This window comes from Akebia trifoliata, chromosome 6 (assembly GCF_017979445.1).
Source record: "Akebia trifoliata isolate Shusen 1 chromosome 6, ASM1797944v1, whole genome shotgun sequence".
NCBI lineage: Eukaryota > Viridiplantae > Streptophyta > Magnoliopsida > Ranunculales > Lardizabalaceae > Akebia > Akebia trifoliata.
The window spans coordinates 5248609-5262231 of record NC_141380.1 but is presented as its reverse complement, the minus strand read 5'-3'; the positions used below and the strand labels follow the sequence as shown (position 1 = coordinate 5262231).

Sequence of the window (13623 nt, the reverse complement as noted above, 5' to 3'; positions counted from 1 at the left end):
TTTAGCTGGAATTCCAAGTATAAATAAAATAAGATAGTCTCTTTAATCAAGTTTTGAACTCATATCTTTTAGCTCTTCTTTGATCCTTGGGAGACATATGAACACACAACGGTGGGGGTCAATTTCCATGTATTCAGGGCAGAACCCTTAAAGTGCTTCTTTCTAACACATCTGTAGAAATAATGTGATAGATTCAAATCATTTAATTTATAGTGACTCGACGAGGAACCTTACATGTTGTCCGCTCTCATCGATCCATCCGTTGTCACTTTGGGTAGGTGAACTGTTTTGGCAATTTCCAACCTGTGAATCGAGATGCATGGTAATAATGCCCGAAGAAAGTTTGTTGGTCTGTGAATTAAAATCAACCTAGTTATATTTCAAGCCACTGGGGATATAAATGAACAATTCGCACAACGAGAAAAAAAACTCATATTTGACAGCCCAAGGCCGTTAAATTTCGTAAAACTTGATGGACCATGGCATGAAATTTTTCATTGTCAAATTTTTTCTGCTGACCGGTTGAAACCATCAAATTAATGGAGGTTGGGAGATATTTGATGGCTATAAGCCGTCAAATCTAAGGAACATCACAAATTACGACAGTCCTAAGGCATTGAATTTTGATTTCTAAAATTCATGGGCCTTGGCACGTCGATTTTTCCTGTAGAATTTTCCAGTTTTCATATAGTGTCAGCCTTTTTATCATCCTAAATGAGCCAAACAATGAAATAGCACTTATATATGATGATCCAAACTATCAGCACAACTTAAGAAAAAGGCTGATCTATGCAGCAAGTTGCAGTTTTTTATGCGGCCATCAAATGTTCTCTGTTGTTTGTTGTGTTTAACTGCTAGTTTTATAGGTTGAAAAGATCATGTCAGATTCAATGCGAATCTCAAGGTATGGATTGGTATATTAGGGAGTCTCTATATAATGATATATTTGGATAATTATTGATTAAGAATACTTGGATTTGAGGGATGAGATTGATTCATTCCTCTCTAGATTAGTTTTTCTATTTAAAGAGGGTTACCATGTAACAGGAGGAGAGGGATCGGAGGAGAAAAGGTGGTAAATATTAGAGAAAATCTTGTAATAATTTTGAGAATAGTCGAATGGCTCTTCGGAACCCAGGGAAGTAGTCCAGATTTGCGACAAACCCCGTGAACAAATTATGGTATTATCTGTTTCGTAATATTTATAAACTCATTTTGTAGTATTATAATATGAACTCTGAATAGTTTATTATGAACTTGTGGAAAGACACAACTGAATTTATTGGTGAAACATGAAAGTAGGATTGCATGGACTAATGTTGACTGCCCTTATTTACATTCTTAATTAGAAAACAAACCCAAAACCCAAACAAGATATCCTATTAGATATACCAGATCAATATTGAGCCACCCCATCAATGATGGTAGTCGAAGACGTCAAGCCATGGAATCTGCAAGCTTGGCAAAGAGGCGAAAGGAAGGATGGAGTGCGGTACTTGTCCTCACCTCCCATCATTGGCATAGGAACACCAATCTTAACAGTGCTGACATAGTTCGGTCGGTATGTTTGGCCTAACACCCCCTCGACCAAGTTCGTAAGGTTGGCAAACCTAAATTGAGTTTCCAAGTGAGCAAAAGCATCATCTGATGGTAACTGATAGTTGTGAACCCTATTTTCTTCTGCTCCAATAGGTGTTACCTTCACATCCATCTCCACTAGTCCGGTTACCGTTACCCTTACATTGTTTGTATCGTCAGTCCTCTCTATTACCACTTCTCTCTCCCTATCATTAGCACACCACTCGGCTTCCCCATCCACGGGTACCTTAACGGCCTTACCATCCCATAGGACAATGAGAGCATCGACACTGTCGTTCCAATGAGAAATTCTCTTGGCAGCTAGGATAAGGGTGTGAGAATCGAACATGATCGAGAGTGCTTGCACCCATGTGTAGTCGTGTGTTCTTCCTTCCGGTCGGGTTCCGATGAAGTGGGCATTGATATGGAGATCATGATCAGATACCAAGGCAAAGTCACCTCCCTTGGATCCATGGAAGTAGAACATAACACCATCTCCACCAACGAAACGTGGGTCGTAACAAACCGACCCATACCCAGTACATTTAGGTCTTCTAACTGCCAATATACCCATCAATGAGTTAAAAAGAAAAACCACTAGATTGTATTAGAGATGATTTTCCAATCTATGGTTTCTTAATTGTAACAGTTTCAGGTTTTGTAAAACAAAACTTGTTTAGTTTTCATGTAAGACTCTATTTGGTTTGCACTTCACAGCATGAAATTTTCAGAAAAACATATCCCCTTAAAATGATATTTAAAGTATCATTTGTTTTAGAGTTGTGATCCAGAACGGTCTCCCATTCCTATAGGTCTATATGGCACTTTTGATTAGAGATTAAACACATTGGACTGCGTGCCATGAAGAAAACGGTTTGATTAGGAGCCCGTCCCTATTCTATAGGAACAGTGTCTAGGTGGCACTTTTTAGTTGGAGATTAAACACATTGGACAACATGCCACGTAGAAAACGGTTTGTTTAGGAGCCTGATGTGTTTTAAACTCCTACCAAAAGATGGCATGTAGACAACGGTCTGAATCTTGATTCTTTTTTTATTTATGGGTAAACTGCTGTTGAACCCAAGACCTCAAATTTGCTTTGCAATGTGTCAAAACCAACTGAGCCATGGATCTAAGCCCATTTAAATGTGTCGTTTTAAGTAGACATGTTTTTAAGAAAAATATATGCTACGAATCAAATAGAGCCTAAGCAGAAGAAAGTAGTAGTAGTAGTATTAGTAATAATAATAATAATAATAATATAGTGATTGTAACAACGATGGTGGTGGTATAGTCCATCACAAAACGGTTTGTTTAGTTTTTTTTTTCCTTTCTCTTGAGTCTTGAGTTTTGAAGTGAGAACAGGAAAATAATACGTATTTTAATAAAATACTTACAGAATATACATACAAATCACAATTCAATTGTTAGGATTCAAAAATCTGCGAATTAATCTGAATCTTTGAATCCAACGGCAGTTCTAATCGGGAAGAGTAGTATAAGTCTAATTCGTATCTACTTCACGAATCAATCACGAATTTACTAACTATGATTGTAATAGTGATGGTGGCGGTATAGTCCATCACAAAATGATGGTTCGGTCGATTAGAGCATTTTGTGACAGTCGAGAACATTTTCAAATCATTGAATATTTTGGAATCAATGTTTCATTCCAATCTCAGTCGATTAAAGCATTCTGAAATGGTGGTGGTGTAGTAGTAGAAGTAGAGTAATGGGTAGTAAACAAGCTTACATTTGCAAGTGGTTTCGCACTTGCTGCTGCAGTCGATGAAGCATCCCTTGACCTTCTTATTCTTCTTAGGCTTCCTCTCTGGGCACTCAGCAGGGCACTCTAGAGTTTTTTCATAGCAATGCCCTCTAGCCTCGCAGCGAGCTCGTTCCTGCTTCGAACCCTTCTTTGGTTTCAATGCTTTGTAATGAGTTGAAGCCGCATCGTATTTCCCCTTCTTTTCATTGTCCCCTTTGCCTTGACCATGAACAAATATGGCTTCCATGGATATCAAAACAACAAGGAAAGCCATCAAAATAAATGATTTTCTACTACCCATCTTTATATTTCTTTTTCTCTCTCTATTCTTTCTCCTTATGTTGATGTTAACTTACTAAATGTTGTGGGAGTGTAGAATAGAGAGATATATAAGATGGAAGTATAGTATGAGAATGTTTATGGATGATGGAGGTGTTATAGGAGAGAAGAAGCCTTGGAGTTCGGCTTAATCCATGTGAGTTCTCTTGTTCCCATGAACAAAACCAGCTAATCGATGATCATAGCTTTCTACAATTATTATTCTATAACTTGGGGTTCTGCTTTGACCCAAAGACTTGGACCTTTTTACATAAAATCTAAAAGAAAATTTAAAATTAGCTTTACTTTTGAGTTCCCTTTTTTATGGGTAATTTTGACATATCCTCTTGATTTTGGTGAATATTTTAGATACACCCCTGCAATTTCAATATTCTCCTAACCGAAAACCCTTGATATTTTTTTCCACCAAAACTCAGTCATCATCTTCAGCTCACCCTAAAATTCATCATTTCAGGTTGATTTTTCTTCTGTAATTTAAAAATGAGGGCATATAAGTCATTTAATTAAATATCTTAGAGAAGAACAAGGTCAAGGGAGTATGTCATCAGTTTAAAAATACAGGGGGTATCTCTAATATTGACCAAAACGTAGGGGATATGTCTAAATCACCCCTTAAGTTACCTAATTTCCCCTCCTATATCAACCGTCCTAACTGCATTGCTTATAGATTTGAGAATTCATCAACAGCCTGAAATCACCAATCATTACAGTTTTCTCTTTGTGAGCCCACTACAAATCATCAATCAATCTTTGGGTCATTGAGTTCTCAATGGTTCAGGAATCATAATCGCATCTCTCTCTCTCTCTCTCTCTCTCTCTCTCTCTTGAAGTCGCTTAAAAACTATGTTACTGACGTAAAAGTTGGCATCTATGTTGCATTGCTTGAGGGGTCAACAGCATTTAAAGCTGTAAAGTAGAAGATGAACTGGGGCACATCACATGGGACAAATGGATCTATCTAACCCCTGGGGCACATCACATGGGACAAGTGGATCTATCTAACCCCTCTAATACTCTAAATCTTGCGAGCCCTGCAATCATGGCTGAATGTTTCGAGATTGGGAACCACATACGCGTTTCATTACTAGCTTCGCCACTCGCTTTCGTTAAGAGAACCTATCTACTCTTGCCTATGGAGCTCCCCGCACGCACACAGATTTTAATGCCAAATCACGCATCTTATGGGGTGGGTGGGGAATATAATCACAATTAATTTTTTAACTTAAGATTTCTGCTACTTCGAAACCCACACATTATTTATTTCCATTCCATTAAACTGCAAATCATCAGAATTAAAAGTTCGAAGTCAACCATACTTAGTTGCTCACATGGCTCATTGCCTGTGGCCTATATGGATGCTTGGGCTTATCGAATATGGTTTGATTGTGAATGGATAATGACCACATGGCTGTTTTTGTAAGTTCTAGTTACTCTAAATGTTCATTAATGGGTAGAATAAAAATGTAATTCAACTCTTAAACTGCTAATGTAGATTTTTTTTTTTTTTTCTTATATCGGGGAAAAAAATTCCTACCTATACTTTTCATTATGCAATTGGCCTTGCATTTCTTTATAAGGGAATGCTAACATCCCTAGCATTAACCAACATGTTTTTATTTTAATATTATTTTATCTTTTAGTTAAAAAGACAATGATATGTTAATCATTTACGTAATAAATATATTTATTATGCCATTAATTAATGTATTTATTATGTTGGCATTGATTGCTAAAGTAATTACTACAAATATATATATATTTAATTCAAAATACTTAAATGCTCATAATATTTATTATGTAAAAGACCAATACATCATTGTCTTTTCATTAAAAAATAAAACAAAAAAAGTATTATTAAAAAATGAATATGGTAGACAATGCTAACATTCCCATAAAATATTTGATACTAGCATTCCTCTTCTTTTTATTAATAAATCTTTATATTTATCCGATAGAATATACTTTTGAGATCCTTGGCTTAATTCAAATTAAGATTGGAGAATTGAATGGTTTTTTTTGCATGTCGTGGGTATCCCCACTCTTCGGGTGAGACTAATCCACAATCACACGCATTGCCCCCTCGAAAAGTTCTACATGCAACTGATTGAGTCGAGGGTCAATCGGACCATAGAGGGTGGCCCCAAGGAGTTCATTGCTTTGTGAGGTTTCGAGCACTTGACCTACCCTTCCTAAAGAGCTTATCAAGGCTCAGCTTGCCACTAGGGCAATCCCTTGAGGTCGAACTGAATGATAACTACGTTATCATCACCATCAAAGTCTTACCAGAAAATTTTAGAGTAGGTTGAATTAATCATGTCCATTCCTTTCAAAGATCATGTTTTTTGTTAGTTTAAGAGTGTTCATAATCACTTTCACTCTCAATCTATTTTCTATTTATCTTCCTCTTGCTCCTTTAGAAACTTCAAATCTTCCTTACACATGATCAGCAACCATCTCAATCAACTTTTCCTCAATCATCTAATAAGGTTATTCCTCACATTGCATTAGTATGGATCAATTGTAGACTTGCAAGCTGAAATTTAATAGGAATCGAGCACGGATTTCATCATGTAGCCCAACCCAACCCAGTTTCTGGCTGGGCTCAACTATTCAATATGATCCCAACCCGAGTGAAACTATATACGTCAACCCAAAAGGGCTCCTGTTGAGCACACCCAATTGCATCCCTAGATACCATAGAGGCCAAAGATTCTTACGCCAGATTAAAATATAATTGACACAAGCCGATTGATAAGGGCGCGGTGCGGCGCCAAATGAGACACATAAGAAATACCCTAAAATGAGGAATTATATTTATTTATAAATAGGTTGTTGACTGAAAAACTAGAGGTGGATGGCTAGAGTAGAAATGCACTACTTTAGCTTCAATTATGATGACCTCTAAATAAACCTGTATTAGGGTATTAACCTTCCCAAGCTTAAATAGAAGAGAACAATTGCATAAGGTGGATAATCAATACGAAATGATTTTTTTTTTTTTAAAGAACTTGGCATGGATCTGGGCTTGTTAACTTTAGTTCTAGTTCCATCATAATCCAGATGTTGTATCGGGGCAATGGTTGCATAGGATGTCCTCTCGAAATGTTGCATACAAGTAGGCAAGGATTCCTGCATCAAGGTAGAAGAATGTAGGTAAATTAGTTAATTCAAGAAAGATTCATTTGGTCATAAAACTTGCCAACTTCGAAAGACAAACAAGGAGGGAAGTTGGTTGAAACACTGAAGAATTATAACTAACATAAAAGCATATCTACAAGAGAGAAATTGAAAAGTATGTAAAAGTAATAAAAGCTATTATAAAAGAATACAATAATATTAGAAATGTGGAAGGTGCAGTGGTAGAAAAAGATTTGAGTAGAAATGGTATTGTCACAAGAGTTGAGTGTTAAGTTAAAATTCAGTAACTAGTATTTATTACGAGAGCATTAAGTGATAATATTAGGAATGACATCCCTCGGGGCATCTTCAGATCGACATTTCTGTGCCAGAGAAAAATAACAAGTGCATGACATTCTTCAAACTGTTAGAACGATAATCCCACATCGCTTGTGGGAGCTCAATCTGTGTGGTATATGAGGAGAAGGCAACCCTCACCTCATGACCATGGTTTTGAGATTAAGTTAGGCTCATGGACCTTAATATGGTATCAGAGCTGGACCCATCTGTTTCTGGATGTGAGGAAACGTTTCCCTAGCTCTGCACATGGAGTCCCATGTGAGGGAAGGTGTTAGAACAATAGTCCAACATCGCATTTGGGAGCCCAATCCATGCGGTATATAAGAAGACAACCCTCACCTTATGACCATGGTTTTGAGGTTGAGTTAGGTCCATCGACCTTAATACAAACATCTTTAAAGATGAAACGATATAAGACTTTACAAATATGGTATGGACATACCTATCAGCTATCTCCTAGCTACTATTGAAATATGGGAAGATCAGTCTTAGGCTGGTGGCCGACACTAAGATTATCTCCCTCAGGATTAGAGATGCTAGGAAGACTCTGTTCTCCTCCCTCGCTCACCATCTTCAAGAAGTACCTATGCCTGCACAAAGAAATTCTTAGAACCTCAAGTGAGATGTGTCGCTGATACAAGTTATTTGGTATGTGAAATATATACCATCGAGTGTCATCAGTCAACTCAGGGTGGAAAGCAGTCCCAAGCAAGTTTCCTTGCTTTACAGCGACAAACACTTTCTCTGCAGACCTGGTTTTCTCCTGAAATCATGCAACATATAGATGAATTATAGCTGAATGTTTTACCTAGGTGAACATGCCTTGTAAGAATCAATAAGACATCGCAATATCCCAATAACTCTAGATCATCATCATTGTTAAAGCCTTAACATAAAAATTTGGGATCGGGTGAACGAATCATGTTATCCATTCAATTATCTTCAAAACCACATCTTTTGTTAGTTCAAGTGTGTTCATATTCATTCTCACCACCTCAATACACATCTTGTTTGGTATTTCTCTGGCTCTAACTTTCAACCTGTGTGTTCCTTCTAACTAAGACTGTTATCATTCTTCATTGTATTTGATCAAACCATCTCAGTCAACTTTCCCTTTATCACATAGTGGGTCTACTACCATATTTTCACGAATACGTATCTAATGTTATCTTTCTTAACCTTTCCCACTCATTCATCTCTCTCATGCTCTATCTACGAATATGTTGTTTCTTGATTGCCCAAGATTAAGCTCCATAATTAATTTGATTGGGATGTACGGGTCACATAGCAATCTAGAAGCACACCTCCAATTTAACTCTAATTCAATTGACATCCTCCTCCTCAATATCACTATCCTAATGGATAATAGAACTAAGGTAATGAAAATGGTACCGACAAAAAAAAGGTAATGGAAATGGCCGTTTAGACATTTCCGGGCAATCAATTTTCATTAGCTCTTCCTACTTGTTTCATGAGTAAAGTTGCATTCCATGTACGCTATATTGGCCTTATTTATTCTAAATCCTTAGCCATCAATTCGAGAAACTGTAAATACCAAATATTAATGCACAATCATATGCAAATTGACATCTTAGTTTCTTCACATTATAAGAAGATTCAGGTGGAGACACGAGAGCTTATTCATCCAATCCACATTTTTCACAAAATCCAATAAATGAATGAAGCACCAAAACCTATTCAACGAGATGATGTTGATCATTTGAATGAATTTTATCTAGATTGTTAGCCCATAAGTTATCCTTTCAAATCCCATGCAACTAGTCTGGCTGGTTAGGAACATAAAAGCAGTGTATCATCTCAGGCATGGACCATGGTATCCAAGAGGTAATATCAATCGTACAATGGATACACAGGTTCAATGGCTATTGCCGGCAATACAATTGGCTAAACATAAGACACTCTAAGCGAATTCTCACTAAACTGATTCAGTTTAACCCAGACACACTTTGCAAGTTCCCAAATCACATGTCAGGCCCATCTCAGTCATGTTCAATGCTTCAATCCACAAAAGTCGGAAACTAAACAATATTAACACAAATCAACAAGTTAGTGCCTACTTTAACACACCAAACCACCAAACTTAGGATTTTTGAGAACGAACAAGTGAAAACAGAAAATAATTCCATCTTCACCAATATGGAATTAAAACTCTAAAATAGAACATTTAAAAGTGGTACATATGCACAAAATATATTATCCAGGGAGCTTAGTGTCAACATTTGCATATACAAATGTTATTAGAATCTCGTTACAGAGGAATGTTCTCTGAAGATCTTGTTTTTATGAAGGGTTTGGTTGTAAAATTAAACCTGTAGTCATTATATGGTTTTCTTTTTTGTTTTTTGTTTTTTTGTTTTTTTGGGTAGGTTTTGTATGTCCTTCTTTAATGAAATTTTCTTATATGCAGGTGTCAGCTAGCTTAGTTGGTAAAGTCTTTGGGCGATGATACAAGAGACCTAGGTTCGAATCCCGCCAGCACCAAATTACTCGACTCATAAAAAACAGGCTCACCAATAATAATAAAAAAAGAAATTTTCTAATATTTATCGAGATAAATATAAATTTCGTTATTGAGCACAAAAAAAGAATGTTTATATGTCACAGGAAACAAAGATTTATAAAAGCAAATACATATGAAGATGTTTGTGAGTGGTACAGAAAGACCACAAGTAAATGCATGCTCCTCAGTTATGGAAAGGATATTTAGAAAATAAACTGAGTCCAAAGCTCTGTTATAGGGGAAAATTAAAACACGAATAAATACTGAACATAGAATGGCAGACCTCCTGGTTTTCAGCGGTAGATTTTGTATCCAACGGAACATGATAATCAGCTAGGACTTCAACTTCAGGTCCTACTTCCAAGATTGCAGGAGCACGAATAAATACTCCACAAAAATTTGTAGGGCCACCTTCCTTAGCTGCAAGTTCAGGTACTGGAAGCTCTGCTACAAAGCTCTGAATCTGTGAGGACCATGATCTTTATTTGTGACAAGCATTTCCAAAGATAAATCCACAAGTGATATGTTGAAAGTTAGAACATTGTTGAGAGTATATTTTCCTCCACTCGTGGGTGTGTCATACCCTAGTTAAGCCTCGTGAGCCTTTTATATTTATAGTTTTTCCCCTCTCAAACAGATCAGTCTTTGTAGTTGGTTGGTTAACATGGTATTAGAGTGCTACGTTCGTATAGGTCATGGGTCCGATTCTTTTCACCCTTATAGGTGAGGGTAGTGTTAAGTGTATATTTTCCTTGCTCCAATCTCAGGTGCATCATACCCCAGTTAAGCCCCGTGACCCTCGTATATTCATAGTTCTTCCCCTCTCCAACAGATTGGTCTTTTGGAGTAGTTGGTTGGTTAACATGGTATTAGAGTGCTACGTTCGTATAGGTCATGGGTCCGATTCTTTTCACCCTTATAGGTGAGGGTAGTGTTAAGTGTATATTTTCCTTGCTCCAATCTCAGGTGCATCATACCCCAGTTAAGCCCTGTGACCCTCGTATATTCATAGTTCTTCCCCTCTCCAACAGATTGGTCTTTTGGAGTAGTTGGTTGGTTAACAAACACTTCATTAGGTTTCCAAATGAGTTGATTCCCTATGAAAACGTTTATGATTAGAATTGAATTTGACGGATCAATGTTATCAAATAGCATATGCGACCAGCATATGTGTGCGCATATGCGAAATCGCATATTGCACAAAATATTTTTTATTTTAAAATAAATAAATAAATAAAAATAGTAAAAAAAATTAAGGTGAAAAAAGGGGGGAAATGTTTAAAAATCAGAAAAATATAAAAACATACCTGTAACAATATATTTGGATTTTGGATAGCACTCATTTTTCAATTGATTACATTTAGTCATTTAGTAACAAGAATAAAAGAACTCAAGAAGCTAAATAGTCAATAATATATAAACTATTCATGATACCAAGGTGGCATACTTTAATTATCAAGTTCTAGTTCTAGATAATTAACGTGGATTCTGCTTTAATAGTTTAATCATTGGATACTAGGATCTTATCTTAAAATGCATAAATTCAATATTTTGAAAAAACAAAGTAAAAAATAAGATTTAAAGAAAATATATGCGACTGAAAGAATAACAGAAATAGCTGAGAATAATGCTTGAATAGGGGGTGGAAATAGGGTAGTTGTAGGAGAAGGTAGATTAAAAAATACTTGAATTTAATGCTCCAATATTCAAATCATTGCCTATTGGAGTAATATGCCCTTGCATACTTTTGTATGCCATGGCATAATGAACAAGAAACCCTAAATCGCATATGCCATGTGGCATATGCGATTGCATTTGACAACATTGTGACAAATTGGTTCTAGAGAACATAGTGATCTTCCCATGGTCTAAAGCTTGCGATCAAATTTAGATGCAGACATTTAAGGGCGGCTTCAAACTCTCTCCTTGCTACTAATTGTCTAATAGGGAAAGTCCAGCTCCCTTGGTACATGGTCATTCCATCAAAAAGATTAGAGCCAATTTTCTCATGAGTATGCTTAATGATGTAGGCGAGATCGAGTTAACTCTAAGTTCTCTCCAAATAGAACTGATTGACATTGTTAGGGAAGGATGCAACCGGGCTCTCCTATGTTAAGTAGCAATCCTATTTCTTGTTAATTCTGGTCGGGGGGTCCCACCTAAACATGGACCCCCTGATTACCATCCAAAAAAATGCAATTTTTATGAATCCTCTCCTTTGTTTGTTCCTGTCTGTTTAATTTAATGCGCCGAAAAATATAAAATACTCAAAAATGCAGAATTTGAATAATTACCTGACTGCCAAAGAAATTCCGATGGACGGTACAATCTAGCCCCCCAATGAGCTCCTGTCCTCCTTCTTTGTGCCCTGAAAAGAGAAAATTCCATGTCTCAATCTTAAAACTAATTTCAATATTTCCATTTCTTTCATTTTAGTTTCTTAATAAAAACAAATAGAACTCTGAAGTCTAAACATTATAAAAGTATAACACTCACCAACAACTTTGTTTGCCAAGAAGATAAGCCCTGCACAAGTCCCCCACACGGGCTTCCCCATTTTAACAAAGTCACGTAAAGCAGGAAACTGAAAATTGGATAAAAAGAGGTCGATTAATTCATTGTTTCTGCAAATTCTAGCCAAAGCAACAACAACCCATTTCATCAAATTATGTCTTTATTACAAAATATATCTCTTTCATACAGTCTTGATGGATTAGATTAAATGGGTATCACTAGAAATTAAACAAATCTAAAAGGGAAAAAAAACAATAAATAAACATTCGTAAAGATGAAGAGAGAGAGAAGTTAACCAGGTTGTGAAACTCGGCTAGCTTGGCCATGGTAGTGCTCTCGCCTCCAGGGATGATAAGGGCGCTTACATTGTCCAGCTGTTCTGCCTTCCTAATCTCCACCCCTTTCACTCCAAGCCTTCTCAGCGCTGCCGAAAGAAACAAAAAAACCAAACACCAAACGCAGAGATGAGATAGAACAGTAATTCCACTCGTTAAACGATTTTAAAAATCAGAGAGAGAAAGAAAGAAAGAGAACCAGCGATGTGTTCGTTGAAAGATCCCTGTAAAGCAAGGACGCCTACGGCCATGATCGAAGAACACTTGCTCGCCCTACGAATCAGCGAGGTCCGAACACTGATGGAGGAGAAAAATATCAACATATCCTTCATTTTATAGCTTATTATTATGGTAAATAATGCTGCTATTGGCACCCCAACTTTTAACTGTTACGTTTCAGTTATAAAAAACCAAAGAAAGGTAAATTACCATTTCGTGCTCTTATATTGCAAAATTCCTATTCCGATACACTAGTCATTTTAATTCCCAAATCATTTTTGCAGCGAATCTGAGACTTTTATAATCAACAATCTCACTAATAAAATATTAGTAAACTCTTCGTTAAAAATATTAAAAGTATTTGATTTAATATTACCCGTGATCTCGTTGGTAATTTATCAGTGAGATCGTTGATTGTAAAATAACAAACTAGTTGAAAAAACATGTTTTGAAAATTAAAATGAACAATGTATCAAAATTAGAATTTTATCATGAGTTGTGCAAATTTATGAAAATTAATTTTTTCTAAAATAAAAAATGAGTCAACAACTGAGAATAAGTAAAAGTTCAGATGCTAATAGAAACTCTCTCTCTCTTTAGATTTCTATTTAGGATTTTCCAAGAGACTAATCCAAATCGTAAAAAAATATTGAAGTTGTTGGAATGTCTTATAATGCTTTGTAATGTTGAGGTAATAACTTGAACCAAGTGCTTGAATGATGTGTTTTAATCTTTAATTAAGGTGTGATATATAATTTAAGAAATGGGATGTAATAAGTAAAAGTTGGAGTGCCAATAAAAGCTTTATAATATTATAGCATGACAAAAGTCTTACATCCTTTTCTTCTCCTCGAGATTATATTTTATGATGG

The 13623-nt window shown here is 36.2% G+C and overlaps 2 protein-coding genes across 3 annotated transcripts; both read right to left on the bottom strand.

Moving 5' to 3' along the window:
* Positions 1 to 1265: 1265 nt before the first annotated feature.
* Positions 1266 to 4086, bottom strand: LOC147399821 (uncharacterized). Its single transcript, XM_086446619.1, has 2 exons — positions 3332 to 4086; positions 1266 to 2136 (listed from the first exon to the last, which is right to left on the bottom strand). Exons 1-2 carry the CDS (start codon positions 3645 to 3647, stop codon positions 1397 to 1399), a joined length of 1056 nt encoding a protein of 351 aa, XP_086302745.1. The 5' UTR covers positions 3648 to 4086; the 3' UTR covers positions 1266 to 1396.
* Positions 4087 to 6476: 2390 nt separating this feature from the next.
* PDX2 (pyridoxine biosynthesis 2) lies at positions 6477 to 12886 on the bottom strand. Of its 2 annotated transcripts, XM_086445333.1 has the most exons (8): positions 12732 to 12886; positions 12494 to 12621; positions 12180 to 12267; positions 11978 to 12051; positions 9967 to 10146; positions 7828 to 7925; positions 7605 to 7752; positions 6625 to 6814 (listed from the first exon to the last, which is right to left on the bottom strand). In XM_086445333.1, exons 1-7 carry the CDS (start codon positions 12862 to 12864, stop codon positions 7626 to 7628), a joined length of 828 nt encoding a protein of 275 aa, XP_086301459.1. In that variant the 5' UTR covers positions 12865 to 12886; the 3' UTR covers positions 6625 to 6814; positions 7605 to 7625. The 2 variants fall into 2 exon arrangements, with proteins under 2 accessions (XP_086301460.1, XP_086301459.1); XM_086445334.1 differs by lacking the exons at positions 7605 to 7752; positions 7828 to 7925 and having other exon boundaries at positions 6477 to 6814.
* Between the last annotated feature and the right edge of the window lie 737 nt (positions 12887 to 13623).

Coding starts and splice junctions, on each gene's coding strand:
- LOC147399821 (XM_086446619.1), bottom strand. CDS start 3,647: ATGGGTAGTAGAAAATCATTTATTTTGATGGCTTTCCTTGTTGTTTTG. Junction 2,137..3,331: donor GTGCGAAACCACTTGCAAAT/GTAAGCTTGTTT, acceptor GTATATTGGCAG/TTAGAAGACCTAAATGTACT.
- PDX2 (XM_086445333.1), bottom strand. CDS start 12,864: ATGAAGGATATGTTGATATTTTTCTCCTCCATCAGTGTTCGGACCTCG. Junction 12,052..12,179: donor CTTGGCAAACAAAGTTGTTG/GTGAGTGTTATA, acceptor TTCTCTTTTCAG/GGCACAAAGAAGGAGGACAG. Junction 10,147..11,977: donor GGAATTTCTTTGGCAGTCAG/GTAATTATTCAA, acceptor TGGTCCTCACAG/ATTCAGAGCTTTGTAGCAGA.